General features: G+C 62.8%; 1 protein-coding gene across 1 annotated transcript in view; it reads left to right on the top strand.

Moving 5' to 3' along the window:
- Positions 1-247, top strand: part of RBPMS (RNA binding protein with multiple splicing) — a gene marked incomplete at its 5' end in the record, with an annotated part of 3,647 nt that overhangs the window by 2,227 nt on the left and 1,173 nt on the right. Inside the window, one exon of the mRNA XM_009871700.1 lies at positions 184-244. Within this exon, the coding sequence (XP_009870002.1) occupies positions 184-244 (61 nt within the window). The remainder of the gene's footprint in view (positions 1-183; positions 245-247) is intronic.

Below are 247 nucleotides of genomic sequence, written 5' to 3'. Positions count from 1 at the left end.
AAGCCAAGAGCCGCCGCGCTCAGCTGGTGTTACTGTCTGAAGTGGAGCGGGGATGGCTGTACTTGTCTGAGTTGTGGCATCCCTCTGCCCAGAGGCGGGGAAAGTGGAATCCAGAGGCAGCCGGCTCTTGCCAGCGTGGGCGCCGACCACTTCTCTCACCCCTCACCCCTCTTGTCTTCACAGATGCGCTGGCTCCCTCCCTCCGAGGCTGGTTCTCCGGGCTGGAAGTCCCGTCAGTTCTGCTGCA

The sequence above is a fragment of the Apaloderma vittatum genome, unplaced genomic scaffold (assembly GCF_000703405.1).
Source record: "Apaloderma vittatum isolate BGI_N311 unplaced genomic scaffold, ASM70340v1 scaffold8316, whole genome shotgun sequence".
In the NCBI taxonomy this organism is placed as follows: Eukaryota; Metazoa; Chordata; class Aves; order Trogoniformes; family Trogonidae; genus Apaloderma; species Apaloderma vittatum.
This window is presented reverse-complemented; position numbering and strand designations above follow the sequence as displayed.